Source organism: Gymnoscopelus microlampas (genome assembly GCF_963454915.1).
Source record: "Gymnoscopelus microlampas genome assembly, chromosome: 24".
NCBI lineage: Eukaryota > Metazoa > Chordata > Actinopteri > Myctophiformes > Myctophidae > Gymnoscopelus > Gymnoscopelus microlampas.
The window spans coordinates 23,028,233-23,046,429 of NC_139961.1; the positions used below are offsets into that span (position 1 = coordinate 23,028,233).

At 43.6% G+C, this 18,197-nt stretch overlaps 1 protein-coding gene across 1 annotated transcript in view; it reads left to right on the forward strand.

Annotated features, from left to right (window-relative positions):
• Positions 1–8,330: 8,330 nt before the first annotated feature.
• klf7a (Kruppel like factor 7a) overlaps positions 8,331–18,197 on the forward strand; it is a gene marked incomplete at both ends in the record, with an annotated part of 82,063 nt that continues 72,196 nt past the window's right edge. Inside the window, one exon of the mRNA XM_084051364.1 lies at positions 8,331–8,432. Coding sequence (XP_083907490.1) covers positions 8,331–8,432 — 102 coding nt within the window. The remainder of the gene's footprint in view (positions 8,433–18,197) is intronic.

An 18,197-nucleotide genomic window follows, 5' to 3' on the forward strand; every position in this document is an offset into this window, starting at 1 on the left:
GCAAACACATAATCATGAAACTACATGTATATCTCTGTAGCCGATAGATCCACACAAACTCATTCACTCAGGCACGAGCGTACACATACACACACATGGCTCCCCAAAAAAAACAAGTGCCGTTCAATTTTACATTTTCCTTTCAATTTGTCATTCTGCCTTATCGTTTTATGTGTCACGGACGAAGTACTCGTGTGAATTCACTCGCTAATTGGGTGCCTGATGTAAGCCCAGGACTAATAGTCCTTGTGGAGCGATGTGTCAGAGTCTCATAGAAACGTTTCCTTTCAGGAGGGGTTTTGAGAGGACGCCAAGGCCTGTACCAATGCAGGAGTTAATGTAACAGCGGAGCATAACCCATATTCAGCTTGCTGAGGCACCATGTTACCTTAGAGAGAGAGAGTGAGAGAGAGAGAAAAGGGGAGGAGGGGGAGGGGTATACAGGTGGAAAGACGGCGAGAAAAGGAGATATAGATAGTACTGAGAGAGAATCAAGGAAAGCAAAATGAAGAGGGGGGGTAAAAAGCCTGAAAGAGAGAGAGAGAGAGAACGCCACAGAGAAGGACCCCGGGATTGGGCCCGTTTCATGCGGTGAACCCCCATTAGAACCTCTCCCACCTTGTCTCAGTCTAATTGGCAGTAAAGCACCTGCCCTCACTGGCCTCCGTGATCACTCCACATCCACACTCGCTTTTCCCTCGGACGGACGGACGGACGGACGGACGGGCGGGCGGGCTACTGGCGCTGCAGCACAGCATTAAACATCACCAAAGCTGAGAGGGCACTTTCTCTCTCTTTCTCGTACCCTCTCTTCACTCCCCTCGTTCGCCCCCCTCTCTCTCTCTCTCTCTCTTGCCTCTCCGCTGCCGCTCGCGGGGAGATTGAACCCCAGACAGCCCCCAGTGCTCATTATCGCGTTTCTCATTCGAGTCTGTCGCACCCGAAATCTGAACCCCTCCTTCCCTCTTCATCTGCCTCTCTCTCTCTCTCCCTCTCTCCCTCCCTCTCTCCCTCTCTCTCCCCAATCCCAGCCGCGCCGCTCACCCCGGTGGATAAGTGGCAAACGAGGATATGTCAGAAAGTCGAATGTGTGCACTGTTTCCAGGAGTCAAGCCAAAAGAGGCAGTGCATATGGCAGACATATGGTTATGCCGGAAAATCTAATCTTGGTAATCTGTATTTAAGCAGGCACATCAATCAAGAACAAATTCACGTTTAGGATGACGGGCCGGGCATAAGGTAACAGGGCGATGGAAGGGGATAAGGTAACAGGGCAACGGAAGGTGGCGCGGGTGGAGGTTGAAGGAAGGCTATAACGCAGATAGACACCAGGGGAATGCAGTTGTCATGGCAGTGCCACAGCTAAGAACACGGGACAGATACAGAAAAAAAGATGGAACTCAGAATAAATTCATACAAATAAGGAGTAAACAGGGATTAGGCAAAGGATGCTAAAAACCAACAGTATTCTGAAAAAAAGTATGTTTCTATATCAGTGGTGCTCAAACTTTTTCATGTCAAGGACCCCCAAAATGATATGTATTTGGCCGCCGACCCCCATCTCAAAATATGTTGTTCCAGGGACCCCCCAGAAGCAAAGATTTGAGTTAAAAATTATCGCTTTAAACAATATATATTCAAAGATTTGCACACATGTTCACGATTTTTAAAAAATAGCAGATCTACAAGCTCATAGCGCGGCACTCGGTGCTGCGCTATGAGCTTGTATATCTGCTATTTTTTTTATAGCCAGATAAGTGTAAAATAATGCTTTTTAAAAAATGAAAAAGTGACACAGATGCGTTCCAGGTCTTAATGGGTTAATACAAATAAGGAGTAAACAGGGATTAGGCATAGGATACTGAAAACCAACAGGAGAGTTTAGTGTCCTTGATTGGCCCTGTGCTGAGCAGGTTGTAAATGTGAAGGTTGCCATCCAAATTACACAAGAAAACAATTTGAAAGGGAAGGATGTATTTACTCACTGTAGTGGGTATCTTGAGATCTAGAGATTTAGCTTAAAAGAAGACCGGAATGTTTGCAAGGGAGCTCTTTGTTTTGGAAATGATATGCCTCTCTCTCTCACATCTCCACTGTGTTTAAGCACTTAAACCTTACAGACGTAATTGACTGGAGTCCCCCAAGGGTCTACACTTGACCCGCTATACTTTTTTTCCCCTCTACTCCAAATCTCTTTGCCGATCCACAAGCTTGAGGATCGGCTATTTTCTGCAAGTGTTTGCATATTATGCAGTGGTGGAAAAAGTAATCAGTAATCATTTACTTGAATAAAAGTGTCAAAATGTACTTAAAGTACCAAAATTAGAAAGTACTCATTACGCAGAATGTCCCATTTCACAAGTTTTCAAGTGTATAAAACTTTTTAGAAAATAGCAGATCTACAAGCTCACAATGTGTCGCAACGAGACACATTGTGAGCTTGTAGATCTTCTATTTTCAAATGGACGAAATGTAGGGCTGAAGTGGGTAATATATGTTTTGTAATAAAAATCTACAAAGTAACCAGTAACTAAGTTTTTTTTAAGAGTAAAAGTATAATATTTGCCTCTGAGATGTAGTGGAGTAGAAGTAAAATTACTGAAAATTGGAAATACTCCATTAAAGTAAAAGTACCTCAAAATTGTACTTAAGTACAGTACTTATAAGTAAATGCACCGTTCTTTACACCACTGCTATTATGATATTCCCAGAATAGGGAGGTTGTAGGTTTCAAGTGGTTAAACAGCATGTATAGCATAGTCGAGTGATGACGACTGGAAAAAAACGACATTTGAGGATGACCCACGGTACCTGTGCATTAGTATTCCCACTGCCCGCTGTGTGAAGGAGGAGCAGAAAGTGGGCCGGGTCCAATGAATCGTGGGAGCTGGGGGTCACATTCATCTTGTCCTGTTTAAATACACCGCTTAACTCCTGCCAACTGGGAAGCCATTCAGCAAAAGGCCAAGGGCATCTGTCATGTGTTCGGCACACTGATATTGTCCACTTACATGGTCTCTCTTTCCCTCCCTCTCTCTCTCTCTCTCTCTGTCCCTCTCTCTCTTTCTTTTTAATCTCTGTTACTCTGTCTGTCCATTTGTATCTCTTTCTCCCCCCCTTTTCCATTGCTTTCTCCGATAGGCTCCGGCTGCTCCCTGTCTTTTAGCACCTCCACCTCTCTTTGGATCTCACACCACCCCTCTCTCTCTCTCTCTCCTCTGTCTTTCACCACCCCGTTCCCTCATTTTAGGTGTCTCACCGTCTGTCTCTCTCCCTCTCTCTCTCTCTCGCTTCCCCTCTCCTCCCTCCCTCTCCCTCTCTGCCCCCCCCCAGATGAAAAGGAATGAATATGCGGGGAGCTGACATGATTAGCAGGCTCGTATGCCCTGTGATGGATGGCACCAGTTCCATTATTAATACAGTAAAAGCAGCAACTGCCAGGTAGGAGCGAGCGTCAGCATTGACAATATAACGCTGTGTGCCCATGGATAATAGCCCCGTGCTTATTTTTTATCCATGATATGCATTTGGCCTTGGGACCCTCAATCGAGAATGGACATAAAGATGAAAGCTCTTACCTTTTTTATGGGTTACACCGATGCCAGATTGTGGTGTTGAGTCACTGCACATTGCGCACTGTGAAAATAAAAAATAAAATAATCCAAGTTGAATGATTTGAACTGGAATTGAGTCGTTTTGAAGTGGCAACGTTATCTCGCAATGAACCGGCGCTGCTCTTCAAGTAGATTTGAATCGGGATACCATTTCAGTGATCTACGAGATCAGATTCTTCCCCTTGAAAGCCAGATTGCAGACAGTAAAATCCTGCTGCTGTTTGAAGCTCTGATGTTTGTAGACTACAGCCACCGGCATAAAGGACGGCATTCATACTTTCATGATGAGCGTCTACAAATCATTTGAAAATATGCAAAACAAAAGAAGCAAACAAAACCAAACCTGAATCAACCAGCGGAGGTAAACCTCTTTTTAACCACTTAACTATGTACTTCACTAACTGGGGCCCCCCTTGCAGGGGTCTATTCGGGGTCCCCTCCTTTTCTCCCTCTACACACCAAAGTTCTTCGCTGTTGCGACACATAGCAAGCTTGTAGAGCCTGCAGCTTGTAGAGCTTATAAATATTTGTGTCAAATGTTTGCCAATTTTTGCCAAATGTTCACTTATTATGAAATGCCCAGAACAGACATGCTAGGGTTCATGTGGTTAACCTCTTTTTAACCTGGAAGGGATCTCACCCTGAAGAAGACTGTGTTGTTGAAAAATATATTTGTGCCTATTAAATTAAAAGAATGTGGCTACGGGCTGTTCAACTTCTTTTTTTTTCTTCTTCTTTTTTTTACCTTAACCTCTTTTTGAGCCAACCGTCAACAGAGCCAGTTCACACAACTACAGTGCCATCATTGTTTCAGTTCTATGGTTATGCACCACCGGTCATATTTTAGTTGCAAAGACAGCAACTGTGCAATTTTCCCTCAACAGTCAGTAGCAACCCATTTATAAAGAGTTAACCCTAAACTAAATGACTCACTGACACAGATAAACACACGGGCAGTCACTCACTTTACAGTACATCATAGACTGGTGTGATGGGAGAGTGGTGATCATCAGTGCGGAGGTTGGATTACCCTTGGGACACACACACACACACACACACACACACACACATGCGCGCGCATGCGTGTGTGTGTACATTAAATATTTACGCTTCAGTCAACCGTGTGATGACAAGCTAAGCTGGACACTGTCGAGTTGTGTGTGTGTGTGTTTTTCTTTTGTTGTTGTTCTGGTTGGCGAGAGCGCACCACAGCGGAAGAGGACATGGTCGTGCTCGGTGCCCACTTGCGTCCGTCGGTCTCGTTTCCCTACCCTCGCCTCTTTCTAACCCCCGCCTCTTCTTCCCTTTCTTGTAAAACACATTGTAAACCAAATATAGGTCTGTGTTACAGGAGAGAGGGTGGGAAGAGGTGGCGACAGAGAGAGAGTGAGAATGAGAGAGTCAGGAGAGAGAGAGAGAGAAAAACAGAGAGGCAGAGAAACAGTCAGGCCTATGAGAAATGGATACATGTCAGTGGAGGTTGTGTTGCTCTCTCTCTCTCTCTCTCGCTCTCTCTCTCTCTCCCTCTCCCTCTCCCTCCATGTGGTGTAAATCACATTGCCAGGGCCCTGGTCCAGCCTACCAAAGCACTGTAATGAGATTACATTACAGAGACCTCTACATCACTTATTACTGTGTGTGTGTGTGTGCGTGTACGTGCGTGCGTGTGCATGCGTGCGTGTGTGTTTGTGCATCTGTGTGTCTGACTCTTGGTACAGCATGTTGTGTGTGTGTGTCCAGTTTTTCACTCTTGGTTTAATTAATATTGAGGATTCTACCGTGCACCACTAATCTAGGCCTTCCACTGTCACGCGCACTTGGAGATTAATTTTAGGTGCTTACAGTCTTGACAACTTTTATACTCTTCAAAACTATTGTGCCTAATTCATAATTGGTTGTACGACCATGTCACTGGCTGAATATCCGTTGTTTTCCATGAGCAGCACTGCCGTTTGACAAAGTATAAATGATGCTCGACTGTTTTAGAGTGTATTGAACTTGGACAGGAAGTCAAGACGTGCATTATCCTCCCCATCAAAACCACGTAAGAGCCATATTAACAATTGATCATATGCACTTAGTGACTTAGTGGCCAATATAAATTCTCCTTTCGTTATGCTGGCTACTAATTACATCATAGCCAACAGAAATTCTCCTTTAGTCATGCTACTACCGTAATTACGTCCTGCTTTAGTTATGCTACTAATTACGTAACAGCCAATAGTTCTGAGTTAGAGTTAATCAGTCAGTGGATCGAGTTTGTTGACCGCTGTTCCAAGTTGAGCACACGTGAATCTTGTAACTGTACTTGTTCTGAGTAAATGTTTTAGAATTGAGTTACTGCCTCTGAAGATACATTTTACGTCAAGCTTATTGCCAACAGCAGTGGTATAGCTACCGACACATTTGGGATGGGACAGGATTTGACCATGTGGCACCCGTTTGTTTGACGCAACAGGATTCCACATCCTCACACGTTGACCAGTGGTTCACCTTACGACTCGCTAGGGAGTTGCCTCACAGGACTCAAGTCCACTTCTGACGTGCCAGTCTTGTTTTAAATCAGTGGTTCTCAAACATTTTCATTTCAAGGACCCCGTAACTCTACAGACCTGTAAGGGTCCCTTTAGACTACTTTGAGGACCACTATTTTAAATGTTTACGCGTTGGGAGTGAGAACGGCACTAGGTGGAGTGTGGGCGAGACGACCAGCGTTGAAAGATGACGGGGGGATTCCCATTGCATCCAACGGGTCAGATTTTTCTGATCCCATCTCATCACTCACTATACTACAAGTGACAATATGTTGGGATTACAGGACAGAACAGAATATTAGTTTCTCAAATGGGCGTACCCTAGGGGTAATCGGAGGTACTACAGGGGGGTATGTGAGAGAAAGTGGAAAGTTGAAAAGGTATTTCACTATAATTTAATGATGAAACATTAACAAACTGTGTGAACCTGCTGATCTGCAAAGTGTTAAACCAAATCAAATTTGATAAGCACAAAGTATGTCAGTTGTGAATTGAAAAGATCAAAAGAATACCGTGTTATTTTGAACATAATTTGACATAAAAACTGGACTTTTATTGTCAATATTTTCTAAGCAAGATGTTGTAATCCTTGGATTTTCAAAGCAGGGAGAGTGCAGCCAAAAAAGTTTGAGAACTAGCCTATACTTCGCTGACCCCAGGCAGGGGTCTCCTCTTTCCCTCTCTGCCAAAATCTCTTCGATAAAAATCTACAAGCTTGTGGAACATGTGGAGTTGCAACATGCTGATGTTTGATGTTTTGGTTGATGTTTTCTGTGTTTTGTTTTCTGTGCAGCACTTTGGTCAGCCTTCGGTTGTTTTAATAAATAAATAAATGACTTGGGACACGGTGAGAACAGTGCATGGGGGCAACTGTCCTACTGTTGCATCCCTACACTCGTTGGCAGCATGCAATGTTGACAGCGCGACTCCTCGCCGCCGACTAACGAAGTAAACGCTTCATCCAAATCTATATACCCGTCCCATAAATAGCTCACCCTATCAAGCCGGCATTCGCACTGTGAGCGACGTCTCGGCAGAACCTACTCTGGTCCAGAGTTCTGCATGGCTCCTCCCCCCCCCCCCACACCTCGGCACCACTCTGAGAGGCGGAGCTCTGCGCCCCGAGCGTCAACCCACATTTACCTTGTATGGACACGCAGGGGGAGCTGACTGACTGACAGCATTGCTGAAACCTCTTATCTCCCCCATAATATTGAAACTTTCTTTTTAATGTTTTTTTTTTCTCGTAAATGAATATGATGCCCTGGACAATGGAAACAAGCCCCTATGGATTTTTGTGTTTAACAATCATTTTTAAACCGTAGGCCTGCCTCTGTACAATCGACAAACTGTTAATAAAGTATTCAATCAATCAATCAATGTCCTACTATTTAGGTGGTGCAAGTTTTGTGCAACAATAGCCACTCCACAAGCTCTCAACGTGTCAAGAGCTTGTAGATCGGCTATTTTTGCAATTTATTTTTATTATATTTTTAAAGTGTATGTCTGTCTTTGGGTTTTAACGATAAATTAAAATACAAAATATAAAATAATGATACAATTACGAAAATATTTAACCAATGAAATGTAACTAGGCTAATAAAAATACCTCGTGACTCAATAATATTGGAACACAGGTTCGTGTTTTTTTCCCCCCCATTTCCCACCGATACGAGGTTTTCTCACCCGACAGCGTGACGGCTAAAGCATCCCGCCACGCCTCCTCATTAAGCCAGTCTCCTCCTCCTCTGGCTCTTGATCAGCGGACCGTCATCCTGCCATACAGTCTGCATGCATGTGATGCATGCGCTCCGGAGCACCGCCGATACCCAGGGATAGAATAAGAATAATATAACCATAAAAAGCAACGCGGACAGTGTGCACGCAAGGTGGCGGACAGACGTAGCCTAACGGATACACATGGAGCCTCCATCGCCCTAGAAAAAAAAAAGAAAAAAAAACTCTCCTCCAGACTTTTATATCAGTGACATCTCGCTCGCTGGTGTGATTTTTTTTTTTTACCTCGTCATTTATTATCTCCCTCATTATGGACTTAATATGAAAGTGGACGCAAAAGATTGATACAGCAAAAAAAAAAAGAGAAGAAGGCATTTTGTATTGTGGATCATTATTGTTGTTGTTTTTTTTATCGCGATTGACTGGGAGCTGCAAATTCTAAAACATGGATGTTTTGGCGAACCATAGCATCTTCCAGGAACTTCAGCTTGTCCATGACACCGGCTACTTCTCTGCCATGCCGTCGCTGGAGGAGAACTGGCAGCAGGTGACTACAATATAATGCTCTTCATCAGGGGTTTTCAACCTTTTTCGCATCAAGGACCCCCAAATTGACAAATATTAGCCCAGGGACCCCCATTTGAAAAGATATGCCAGGGACTCAACCATTTAGATTTCTTGGGGGTCCCAATCTACACTGTATCACCATCATCAGTGTTCATTTAACTCTGAGAGTGTACAAATGGAACCAAATGGACCCGTTAGGGTCCATTTGGTTCCATTTGTACACTCTCAGAGTTACAGACATATAAGGGTCAATTTGGTTGCTAACTATTCATTTGGCTGGGGACCCCCTGGAACCCGGACCACTGGTTGAAGACCCCTGCTCTTCATTATTATCAGCAGGTGACTGATCAGGGTGTGAGTGAGTGACAGCTGCTCGTGGGTCCGATGACCCATGCCATGCATGCGCCTTGGTGCCAACTTTGAGTTCATCTAGACATGGATAGACCACTTTGTGGTTCTCAAAGTGAGGTCGGGGGACCCCCCTAGGGGTCCGTGAGAGAGGGTTCCAGGGGGTCCCCAGCCAAATGAGTTGATGTAGCACCAAAATCAGTGTAACCACTTAGTTTTAACAATTTTTTTGGGGTCAAATATGTTTTATTAAGAACAGATTACAAAATGTTTTGTAGTTTAAACCAATTTTAATTCGATTTATTTTTGTTTTTGAAAAATCTGGAATGGGGTGGTCCTCGCTCCTCGGCCAGATTATATACATTTGGGGGGTCCTATGAAAATGTTAGAGAACCACTGATAGACTACAGATAAGAAGACATAAGGGCAGATCATGGAAACACATCAACTAATCAGACAGATTATATCACTGGTAGCCTAACCATTGAATAATTCGTGCGAACATTCCATTTATATGATTAGATTACGGTGCTATTTGAACCCCTGCAAGGCTGTCAGATTGTATTTAGGAAGATGTGGATCTGACTTCCATAATAAAGATGGTCGTGAATAATAGATTCCTGCCGCCCCCCCCTAGATTACTTAGAGTTGTGTGAACCCCCCCCTCATGGGGAGGGAGGGGGGGGGAGCCCCTTGTCCTTATTTATAATGGATATTCTAACATGTCTGGCTTTTTCGTTCCGTCTTGGGTCCTCTCTCTTTTTTTTGAATGCGGTGTAAAATGTGGTGCGGCTGTTATAGTAGGCTACTATGCATGATAACCCCATGCAGACAACATAGCTGTCATGATGGCTCTCTGGTGATGACTGTGGTTCGGTTGCCTAATGCAGTGGTTCTCAACCATTTACATTTCAAGGACCCCCCCCCCCCCCCCCCCAGTTTGGCATGCATTAAGCTACGGACCCCCCATTTAATGGCATTTCTATCTCTGGGACCCCAATTTATGTTGTAAGAATCTATGTTAATTTAACTCTGAGAGTGTACAAATGGAACCAAATGGACCCTAACGGGTCCATTTGGTTCCATTTGTACACTCTCAGAGCTACAGACCCTTAAGGGTCCATTTGGTTCCTATTAACTATCTATCATTTAGCTGGGCACCCCCTGGAACTCCCTCGAGGACCCCTGGGGGTCCCCGGACCCCACTTTGAGAACCACTGGCCTATCTTGGACACAGTAGCCTAGCCTATAGTTCATCTTAACCACTTCGAACCCTCTGTTCTTCAATAGTAAAACAGCCCTGAGTTGCAACTGTGCTTGGACTGCTATTTACGCCAATTTCGCCAAAAATAGCCGATCCACAAGCTCACAACGTCTTATTGGAGAATGTTTGGGATGCTGATGCTGGGGTTCAAGTGCTTAAACGTGGGGGCCGGGTGTGGGGGTAAAGGGGGGGGGGGGGTATGCCGGTACGAGGACTATATAGCAGTCTTGAAACCACATGGCGGTGATGATGGATGCATGCGTGTGGAGACGCACCGGTCCAGCATGCATGCGTGCATGCAGGCAGCGTGCGTTGCGTGGCCGTTATTACGGCTCTCACTTGTTTCATCTCTCAAAGAATCGCTGTAAAACGTCTCTGTGTCTTTGATAGCACGTATTTCATATACATATATATCTTTTAAAAATACACCAAAGAGATTTGTGTGTTTTATACTGTTGGCTGTTATGTGCGTTACGCGCTGAAAATAGACAACCCTTTTTCAGCCGTTCCGCACCTGCAACATATTTGCTGGTGATGATGATGATGCTTTTCTGCTGTGTAGCCTACTTGGACTGACCGGGCAAAAAAATAAATAAATATCATTGCATATGAAATTTGATGCCTGTATTGTTCGAGCAAGCCGCCCCTCCCGTCCTGTCCTGTCCCATGCGTAAAGAGAGAGAGAGAGAGAGAGAGAGAGAGAGAGAGAGAGAGGCAGAGAGAGAGGCAGAGAGAGAGATAGAGAGAGAGAGAGAGGGAGAGAGAGCTCTGCGTTCCGTGACCACAAGTGCAGCTCTCGCACTAATTGGCGTCCTGCCGCTAAACACTGACACACACTGTTTTTTAACATTTTCTCCCAACTCACCCATATCCAGTGCCCTTGAATTGTTAAATGTAGGCTACAAGGTCGACATTGGCCTGCGGGCTCTGACATAGGCTATCATATCACACGGCTGCATTATACATTGTGATAATAACACCATGCAAAAACACCCAAGCTTTAATGCTCTATATGTATATATATTTTTTAAAACATGGAGGGCTTTTTTTTTTCTTTCTACTGGGCTGGAACTGTCAAACTGTAATCTGAGCAGAATGAATGTCTGTGCCCTGCTGTTTTTCTCCCCTTTATTTATTTATTTATTTATTTATTTTAGACATGCTGCACATTCACATGCCTTTTATGTGAATAGATATGCGTTCAGATAAAGAAATGTCAGATTCACAAGGCACACAGGGAAGGCATTTGACCCCCGCTGTCCTTCTGCCCCTGCCACTTAGAATGCGCTTATTTCAGTTTTTCCTTTTGAAGATGATTTGAAATCAATGAATAAAACATTGGTTAATCTGTATACGGGTAGAGCATGTTATTACAATATACTGTAACTAGTACATCTGCAGTGGTTGGAGGTGGTCTCCTATTTTGAATCCTGGGTATAGGACACATAAAAGCTATGGATTGCACATCATCCTAATACATGGCAGAAGTCCTAGTTAATTATAGGAAATCACAGATAAAATGCGGGTGCAAGACCAACTGGGATGATGCTGTTTGTCTTTAGTGGAGTTGTTTTGCGGTGTTGGCCCGTGGTTCTCTCTGGACTCTCTCTAAAGCATCCAGAACCCAGTTACTCCTGTTACAAGTCAATGCAACAAATATCTCGGTGTTATTTCTGTTCCCATCAGTGTATACAGGGTTATCGAGCGGCGGGGCGGACATTGGATGTGACGTTGTGTCCTCCTGAATGCGGGCGTACACCGGCTCACTTTTAACCCATTAAGACCTGAAGCCCATTCTACAAAATGTCTTTAGTCCCAACAGTATTCTGAAAAATGTATGTTTCTATGTCAGTGGTCCTCAAACCTTTTCATGTCAAGGACCCCCAAAATGATATGTATTTGGCCGCTGACCCCCATCTCAAAATATTTTGTTCCAGGGACCCCCCAGAAGCAAAGATTTGAGTTAAAAATGTTCGCTTTAAAACAATATATATTCAAAGATTTGCACAAATTTTCACGATTTTTCAAAAATAGCAGATCTACAAGCTCGTAGCGCGGCACTCTGTGCCGCGCTATGAGCTTGTATATCTGCTATTTTTGAATAGCCAAAGTGTAAAATAATGCTTTTTAGCTCAAATAAAAAAATTACACAGATGCGTTCCGGGTCTTAATGGGTTAAAAGCTCTTGTCTATATCGTATAGGCCTGACATTGAAACAATTCCCTCCCCTCTGTATTCCGCGCACAATCCAGACTTGATGCTTTTATGGTTTCTGATGCAGAGATAGGAGGCCGTTGCTGTCAGTCCTAAATGGCTCCCGGAGATACGATGGGGAGAGTGATGACTGTGGCCCCTGTTCGTGTCTGCGAGGCATGAATCAGTTTGCTCATCGACGTATGGGGAGGAACACAGTGAAATGTTGAGTGTTCATTTAACCACATGAACCCTGGTGTTCCTATTATGGGCATGTCATAATTCGTCGAATATAGCATTATGTGCAAGCTCACAACAGGTTGCAACGTGATTCATTGTGAGTTTGTAGATTTGGTGTAGAGGTAAAAAAGGAGGGGACCAAGTATAGACCCCCGGGGGACCCCGGTCAACTAAGTATATAGGTTTTAAGGGGTTAAGAATTTAGAAGCAGAGGTTTAGAGCGGGGACCTGTCCTGCGCTACTGCCGGTTTTCATCCTAGCTGTCTAAAATAGGGACTCAATTTAATTTAGACCCCGGACAGCAGGTGATGGCAATTGGCAATTAGCTACCTGGTGGAACAGAAAACTACAGTAGCAGCAGTCTGGGTCCTATAGGGCCAGCATTGAAAACAAACCAGTGTTCCAAAATGTTCAGCTGGTGTATTTGTGGGGCCGATTTGCATTATTGACCCTAGCGTTTGTCAAAATTAATCCGTAATGTCCTAGTTATGGTACAGTTGATGGGTTCATAGGTGGGAGAAAACCCAATAGATTTGATTGACTCGCTGTAATCTGGTTCAAATGAGCCTGGTGGGTCTGACAGGAATCAGGAGTGTTCAATTCTGTCCACAACATACTTGTTATTTCTCAAAACCACAATTTCCCAGCCGCAAACAACAGTGTATTCAGGAAATGGACGTATCTTGTTGGGAGAAGCTATTTATTTTCTGGGTCTTTGTCTTTCCTATGACCCTGTTTTGTATTACACAAGTATATTTTACAGGTTTTTAGTTGATGCTACTCTCAACGGATAATGGATGAGTGAGTGGGCGATTCAGTGTTTTGCTCAAATACGCATGTGGTGCATTGTCTGTTGCCAAATCTGTAACCTTTTGGATATACAGGCCCATCTCTCCCTGGCACCCATTTCATATTCTTTTCACATTTGTTTTTAACCACTCAACCTGTCTTTTACTGTTTTGGCTCTGTCATTATCAGTGAACATTTTCAAAATTGTCAGAATTTCCAAAATGTTAATATATTTAAAAAATGCAAAAATAATTAAAAGAAATTCCTACAATTTCAAAAATTCTCTACAGGGTATACAGGGTGCTAAAAGTGGTTAATGTTCTATTCTTTCTTGCTGTCTTTGGCTCTGATTGACTTGACTTGGCACTGCTGTATAGGTAATATTAACTGGCTTGTTAAAGATCTCATTAAAGTGTAAAAAGTGAAAATGGTTTGATTGGAAGATGAGCTGAATGAATAACATTGTTTTTTTTAGAGGACTGACTTCAGGCTCCACTGGCTGATAAACAGTGGTGGAAGAAGTACATCTTAACTTAAGTAAAAGTAGCAATGCCTACTCTGTTACAAGTAAAAAGCCTGTATTCTAAACTTTACTTGAGTAAAAGTACTAAATCTTCTCAACATTGGTCAAACATTTTTTTTAAACAGCAGATCTACAAGTTATCGTGATGCAACGCATTGTGAACTTGTACAGAATAAATGACACTTAAGGTGTTAATGTATGTTTTATAACAATAATCTAAATCTGCAAAGTAACTTGTAGCTAAATCAAATAATCGTAATCATAAAAAAGTACAATATTTGACTCTGAGATTTAGTGGAGTAGAAGTATCAAAGAGCAGAAGTATCAAAAAATAGTCAACGCACTTCAAAATTGTACTGAAGCTGCAGCACAGTACCTGAGTAAATGTACTTAGTTACTTTCCGCCATTGGCTGATCCTCCTCCAATCTCCTCCTCCTCCTCCTCCTCCTCCTGCACAGTCCTTGACCCTGGTGGGGAGGAAGGTAAGAGGACACCGACGAATTTGCAGCCCGTCAATGACCTCAGGACACACTGTCTGCCCTGCAACAGAGCCCGGTCCCCAAGGCTTCACATGCACACGCGCATCATCATGACATAAACCATCCTCCTCAACCGCCTTACCCAAGCAAAATGGCAAAATGGCCGTGCGTGGCGTGGCGCTGCTGGCCTGCGCCGTGCTTTATGGGTTGCTCTGTGTCAGTGGTTTTCAACCTTTTATCATGCCAAGGACCCCTAAATTGATATAAATTTGGCCGCGGACCCACATTGTGCCGGGGACCCCCAGAAGCAAAGATTTGAGTTCAAATTTTCGCTTTAAAAGATATATATATTCAAAGATATGCACACATTTTCAGGATTTTTCAAAAATAGCAGATCTACAAGCTCATAACGTGGCACTCAGGGCCGTGCTATGAGCTTGTAGATCTGCTATTTTTGAATAGCCAAAGCTAAGTGGTTAAAATGATTGTGACGCAATGTTAACTAATTTCGCTGGGGACCCCCTGGTACCCCCCCCCCCCCCCCCCAAGGACCACTGGTTGAGAACCACTGCTCTATGTGGATATAGCCAAATCTCCCACAGACCCTGAGTATTAGTAATGGTTGGCCGGATAGATAGATGGCTAGATAGACCTTTTATATTATTGATCCCCGGGAGGAAATTCAGTTGTCATAGCAGCGTTGCAGAAAGGATGAAACAAAGATAGATACGGTACAGGTGAGGTTGGAGAACAAGTACAGAATAAGAAATGAGTAGCCGAACACTGGTAAAAATAGGATTAAAATATAATACAAACAGACTGTATAAAGATTACTTAACATCTGACCTGGCCCTCTGTGCCTGGGCTGGTCTGGCGTGCATCATGTATTGGCCATCACTAGTAGGTGGAGGCGTAGGCATTGTGTGCATTCGATCACCTAAAATGGCATATCAATTAGGGCTGTGAATCGTCTGCTATCTCACGATTCGATTCGATTCCGATTCCGATTCCGATTCTTGTGGTCACGATTCCGATTTTCTCAGTTTTTTTCAAAACAAACGATTGTCAATTCAAAAACCTTTTTTTCCGATTCAAAACGATTCTCGATTCAAAACATAGGATTTCAGTCTGCTGGCATGAAAGCAGAGTACATTTACGCAGCTTTTATAATTGTAAAGATTTCATCAACTGATAATAATGTAAACACACGAACGTAAATCCAAGACAACAATTTTCTTTGTGTAAAATGCTTTTATTAAAAAATATCGCGATTCGAGTACGACTCGATTTTTTCCCACACCCCTAATATCAATAGACTTCAAGACCTACTGACTAACCAGGCCGTCTGCACTTGGCCAGACAAAGTGACATAAATACGTATCATGTGCAATCTATCACCAGTAAAATAGGCATATGCCGTAGTAGTTATGTATGTACTGAGTGTCAACAGTAAAGTGGATCAATACTGCATATAGGCTATAGGATGAGATGCTGTTTCCATTAGGACCGGTGTTCTGTCTGAGTGTGCGTGCACGTGCACATGCACGTCTTGTGCCCTCATGCGCTTCCACCCACACAATTGTGCCTGTGAAGATGTCCAAAGCCTGGTTTCTATTTGGTCGCACGACAGAAAACAACCGATCCACAAGCTCACAACTCACGGCTGACTATAAATTAAGCATAACCGCGCGCATGTATCCATCCATACACTCGAGCATTTTCACATGTGGATATGGCACGTTCCCCTATGACCCGTGCATGCATCACATGTGTGCATGCATGCACGCATGCTACGTACGGCACCTTTCGGAGCACGTGGGCAGTGGTGTAAAGTAACTAAGTACATTTACTCAAGCACTGTACTTAAGTACAATTTTGAGGTACTTTTGCTTTACTGGAGTATTTCCTATTGTCTATACTCTTACTTTTACTCCACTACATCTCAGAGGCAAATATTGTACTTTTTCTCCACAACAATTATTTGAAGACTTTAGTTACTTTGCAGATATAAATTATTAAATTATTTAAAAAAAAATCATTAACCACTTTAGCCCTATTTTATACCTAGGCTATTTGAAAATATCCGATCTACAAGCTCACAATGTGTTGCGATGTGACGCATTGTGAGCTTGTAGATCTGCTATTTTCAAATATTTTAGTGCTTTTACTTTTGGTACTTTAAGTACATTTTGATACCAATACTTTTGTACTTTACTTTTAGTAAATTGCAGTATTGATACTTTTACTTAAGTAAAATATTTGAGTACTTTATCCACCACTGCACGTGGGCGACTGCATCTCCATTCGCGTCTCCATTCGTGCGAGGGGGGGGGCATGTGCGCGTGTGTGCACGTGCACGCGCGTACAGCAGCGGCAGTGGCGGCGGCGGTGGGCGTCCGGGGAGGACACAGAAGGTGGAGGGAAGTTGCCGAGCATGCACATTTTCTCCCTCTGCCGCAGGGTTTCACATTTCACAGTCCGGTAGGCTCGAAACCCCCGTAGGAACAGACATATACAGACACAGACACAGAGACAGTCCGTCAGTAAGACGAGGGGCACGGCAAAATAACAACAAGCGAAGGAGGGGGGAGAAGAAAAAGACGGAGAGAGAGAGGGAGAGAGAGGCACACGGATGGAAGCGTTTCTTATTAGGTGGAGGTCACCCGGAGCGGAGTGTCTCCTCTCATAGTGCCGTGTTGAAAAAGCTGAGGCCAGATTTCACCCTGCTGCGTCTGTGTGTGTGTGTGTGTGTGTGTGTGTGTGTGTGTGTGTGTGTGTGTGTGTGTGTGTGTGTGCGCGCGCGCGACAGCGTCGGCCATCCCCTCGCTGACCTGCTCCACTGTCGCTGAAGACTATGAGTTCTGGTTGAGGGGAGAGAGAGAGAGTGCGAAAGAGAGAGAGAGGAGCAAGGAAGAAGATTGCATCCCTGTTTAGTGTGTGCGCTTGCGTGTGTGTGTGTGTGTGTGTGTGTGTGTGTGTAAGCATGTGCGTGCGTACGCACACGCGCGCCTATGCGTCTGAGTGTTATGTAATCCTCAGTAGGCCACAGCTGCTCTCGCGCTCACACATACATGCACACACGATGCACACCCAAGCAGGAAAGTGCAGCCAAGTAACCCCGTCACCCCGACCCCCCTTTTCTCTCTCTCTCTCTCTCTCTCTCTCTCTCTCTCTCTCTCTCTCTCTGTAGCTCTGCTTTCCTCATATAGAATCAGTGCGGTATGGATTTTTGATTTCTGCAGAGTTGTGTTGTGTAAGAGCAGCAGGGCTTGTGAGTTCTCTCCGTGCCATGCGCTCCTGGAATGTGTCACACTCGAACACACCGGCAGATCAAACAAAGGTATATACGTTAACCACATGATAGGGCTGGACGATACGACTTAAACATCAATAGCACGATTTTATTTCAAAACTCAAGAAGGTTTACTTTTGCCTCACTTACAATTAAAGAACGACAATAATAGAAATACAATTGTGAAAATAGCAGATCTGACACATTGTGAGCTAGACCAACTCTTTTCACTATTCTTGTATACCACCATCACTTTGTACAATAAAGTATAATTGTATAACAGGGTTAAGTGGTTAATGAGACTTATTGATTTAGATAAAATAATATGTTTTTTTCGTGTTGATTCTTTAAATAGAAACAACATAATAAACCATACTTCTCGATTAATCGATTAACTTATATGAGCAACATTAAGTTAGTTATCGGTTCTAAATATCAGTTTCAATTTCGATGAATTGACCAGCCCTATGTCGTAATAGGCAAACATTCTGCGAAAATAGACCTCATGCGGTGAAAATAGCCAATATACAAACTCACAACGTGTTGCAACGAAGTACATAGGGTCTAATAGGTAAAAAGAATCCTTTACAAATCTATTTTCTTCATATTTCTTTTC